We start from the raw sequence: 3,932 nt of genomic DNA on the forward strand, positions 1-3,932 counted from the left end.
TTTTTTTTTTTTTTTTTTTTTTTTTTTTTTTTTTTTTTTTTGTTTGCTGAAAGAAAAGAGAGGGAAGAGAGAAAGAGGAGAAGAGAAAAGAAAGAAGGAAAGGAAGGAAGAAAAAAAGAGGAAAAAAGGAAGAAGGAAAGAGAAAGGAAGGAAGCAAAAATATTTTTTTTTTAATTCAAAAAATTAAAGAAAAAGAAAACAACTGAGCTCAGTGCATTGTCTAGAGTCCGTTCACTTGTAGTCCCAGCTCCCTAGAGTGATGGTGCCATGAAATAGAAGACCGCAATCCAAGTGCTGACGCCACCTCTGACTGTGAGGGAATAACCAGATGGATGACCTGGTTGAGAAAGACAAGGAATAAAATGCCAAAGGGCTTTCTTCACCAGACGAGGAAGATCTAGAAGTGGCAGTGAAGAACAAGGAGGATCCTGAACTTGACCCTTCAATTAGCACTTTCTTCACACAGGTTACAATATAACTGATTGGACGACATTCCATTCCTGTGAATTTCCTGATTACTATAATTACATCCCATGCTTTCATCTTCTTTGTTTTTGGTCGGTTCAGGGATCCGAATCCTTGACCTTAGTGTTATAACACTGCGCGCTCTAACCAACTAAGCTAACCTGCCGACCCCCATCGTTTCATGCTCTCTTTTTTTTTTTTTTTTAATGACTGGTAACCGGCCATCACTATGTAGGATCCGAACCCGTGGCCTTGGTGTTATCAGCACCTCACTCTCCCGAGTGAGCTACCGGCCGGGCTGGCCCCCATCGTCTCATGTTCTTAATTAACCATATAGAATCCACTTTCAGGGGTACATGATCACGTAAACCTAACGGTTCGGGTCCCCATACTGGCCAGCCGCCAAAAAACAAAAACAAAAACAAAAACAAAACGTAACTAATTTTGATGAATAAATAAATGTCTCGCTTATATCTGATAGTGTGGTACCGTGTTCTAGAACTACAATCTGTTTTTAACTCACTGATGTTTAAACCAATAACTTTATTCCTGGACACACGAAAAAAGGAGAATTTGGAGACAGTCTCTAAGGAGGCAAATCGTTTCTGGACATTCTTAAAACATATTCCACGCTCCCTTTCTTCTCCACCTCCTCTCCAATTTAGATCTCGTTTCTTGGGCTGTAATCTCGCGAGAATTCAAGTTCTCATGCGCTCTCCCAGAAGCCACTGCTCTTCCTCTTCCAGTAAGCGGCCTAAGGTGAGTGTCTATCTTCGTTACTCCGAGTGGTCAATCCTGCTGTCATCGGCGCCATCCTTGCTTCGGGGGCGCCGGTCTTAAGTCCGCCGGGAGGAGGACTCCCAGGGCTACTGATTTCTCGCTAGTGGCGGTGTCCCCGCGTGCGGGGGAACTTGGCGGAGCGCCCGAGTTGGTGCGCCGGCCCGACTGGCCTCTGCTGCCCGCGGAGGGACGCGGTGGGCGGCAGTGGGGGCGGCAGGTCTCCTTCGCTGGCGGGGGCACGGGCGGCCTGTGGTTCGTGCTTACTCCTACTCCGCAGGTCTAGTGTCTCGCGGCGAGTGGTGGCCGAGTTCGCGGCGCGTTTGTGGTCGCAAAGAGAGAAAGTTTGGGGGGGAATAAAGTTGGGTCGAGGCTTTACTAGTTTCAACAGTGTGGTATATTCGGTGGTTCTCAATGTGGGTAATAGCTCCAAAGCCTGTGTTGCGTGAGGACTGCATTATTTATGCAGCTGTGTGAGTAAAAGGGGCTTCTGTAGAGAGGCAGGGAGGATCTAGAGGCTTGCAGCTGAGTTCTGCCATGCTAATGCGTCCTCGTTTTACGCTTGAAAAATCCAGGGTTGGATTGAACCAGGCTGTATTTCCAAAGGGAAGCGAGAGGGCCGGTAAGGTCCGTGTTACTAGTTTTGACGAAGCAGTGCTGTGATAACTGGTAGGTGCAAAGGGGAAGAAAGCACTGGAAGGAAAAAGGATGGCTGCGATGATGACACTACTTAGGACACCTTTGGATTAATAATGAAAACAACTACTCTCTGAGCAGCTGTTGGCAGCATTTAGTGCTTATTTAAACTGCATTAGTTAATGTAGATTTGTGTTGATAGAATTATGTTGTGCTCCCTTCCAGGTGATCTTTGAAAATGGTTCGCTATTCGCTTGACCCAGAAAACCCCACAAAATGTAAGTGAACAGGAATTATATATTTCCTAGTTTGGAGTAAGCATAATAAGATATCCATAATTAACCAAAACGTTTTTATTTTCTAGCGTGTAAATCAAGAGGTTCAAATCTTCGTGTTCACTTTAAGGTATGTGAATCGTAGTTATGACCTAAGAGTTGTGCCATGCGTTCCGGTGAGTATTTCTAACTGTTCTGAAAGGTGGCTGCAGTGATTGTTTTCCTAGGACACCTTTGGATTTACCGTGAAAATTAATAAATTCTGAGCAGCAACCTTTTATTTACACGTTGATCATCAGAGTATAAGGAGCACTTTGAGGTTTATGGGATTTTGTAAAACTGCCAGAGAACTACTTGAGAACCTTGTATGTAGATCAAGATGGGACACATAATTGTAATTACAGAGTGATGGAATTTAAACATTTTCCCTATTTGCAAGTGAAGTCTCCCTGGCTCTTTTTTTTTTTTTCCTTTTTGTCTTTTTTTGTGTCCGGCAATGGACCGCAACCCTCGGTGCTGCGCCCGCCCCTCGCTCAGCCAGTGAGCGGGAACCGGTCTGTATGTGGGATCCGAACCCTCAGCAGGAGCGCCGCCGCGCTCCCAAGCGGCGCACTGCAGCAGTGCTCCACCGGGCTGGCCCTCCCTGGCTCTTATTTATTATTATATCCTAAGAATAGAAAGGTTTTAATTTTGATAAATATTGACATTTTTAAAATCGGAAAATTTAATGTTTACTTTAAAAATTATAGTATTTTGACATGGTTAACCAACAATTTATTATTCATTCTTAGAACACCCGTGAAACTGCTCAGGCCATCAAGGGTATGCATATCCGTAAAGCCACCAAGTATCTGAAGGATGTCACTTTACAGAAGCAATGTGTACCATTCAGGCGTTACAATGGTGGAGTTGGTAGGTGTGCCCAGGTAAGAATTCTTAGTTAGCATTTGAAAAGACAAATTATAAAGAAAAGTGATTGGATGAGTTAAGAGTGGCTAAGATCTGCCTTAATCAACTCTTGTGGTTGCTGTGATGACAATCTTAGGACACCTTTGGATTAACCATGATATAAACTATGTTCTGAGCAACATTGATGCGAGATAAAATCAATTCATCTTAGTTGTAATGTTAATTTAAAATCAGGGAAAATGACTAATCACCTCCCTTCATTTTCTTTCAGGCCAAACAGTGGGGTTGGACACAGGGTCGGTGGCCCAAAAAGAGTGCTGAATTTTTGCTGCACATGCTTAAAAATGCAGAGAGTAATGCTGAACTTAAGGTATCTAAATCATTAACATTCCTACATATAAGCAACTTGGATGGTTATTCAATTAATGTTGCTGTTGTCCAGATTTATATCCTTGATTGTTTTGCTCTCAGTAACTAAATAAGTTTCTACCTCCAGTCTCCAGCAGACCAAAATTTTGTAAAGATTTTCAGAAGCATGGTCTTCAGTCTTTCCAAGCCTAAGACTATTTTCCTTATCCCCAGTAGTTGTAAAAGAAATGTTTTCTCCTGGTTTTTTATTTATTTACTTTTTTTTTTAAGAAAAAGATGACCAAGGCTGGCCCGTGGCTCACTCGGGAGAGTGCGGTGCTGATAACACCAAGACAACGGGTTTGGATCCTATGTAGGGATGGCCAGTTCGCTCACTGGTTGAGTGTGGTGCTGACAACACCAAGCCAAGGGTTGAGATCCCCTTACTGGTCATCTTTAAAAAAAAAAAAGATGACCGGTAAGGGGATCTTAACCCTTGACTTGGTGTTATCAGCACTACAC

General features: G+C 43.3%; 1 protein-coding gene across 1 annotated transcript in view; it reads left to right on the forward strand.

Moving 5' to 3' along the window:
* The first annotated feature begins 1,128 nt into the window (after positions 1 to 1,128).
* The window catches only part of LOC103607834 (60S ribosomal protein L17), a 4,334-nt gene continuing 1,530 nt past the window's right edge, over positions 1,129 to 3,932 (forward strand). The window contains exons 1-5 of the mRNA XM_008592303.1: positions 1,129 to 1,224; positions 2,104 to 2,156; positions 2,243 to 2,283; positions 2,945 to 3,079; positions 3,334 to 3,432. Coding sequence (XP_008590525.1) covers positions 2,117 to 2,156; positions 2,243 to 2,283; positions 2,945 to 3,079; positions 3,334 to 3,432 — 315 coding nt within the window. The 5' untranslated portion in view covers positions 1,129 to 1,224; positions 2,104 to 2,116. The remainder of the gene's footprint in view (positions 1,225 to 2,103; positions 2,157 to 2,242; positions 2,284 to 2,944; positions 3,080 to 3,333; positions 3,433 to 3,932) is intronic.

The sequence above is a fragment of the Galeopterus variegatus genome, unplaced genomic scaffold (assembly GCF_000696425.1).
Source record: "Galeopterus variegatus unplaced genomic scaffold, G_variegatus-3.0.2 Scaffold7761, whole genome shotgun sequence".
Taxonomy (NCBI): domain Eukaryota; kingdom Metazoa; phylum Chordata; class Mammalia; order Dermoptera; family Cynocephalidae; genus Galeopterus; species Galeopterus variegatus.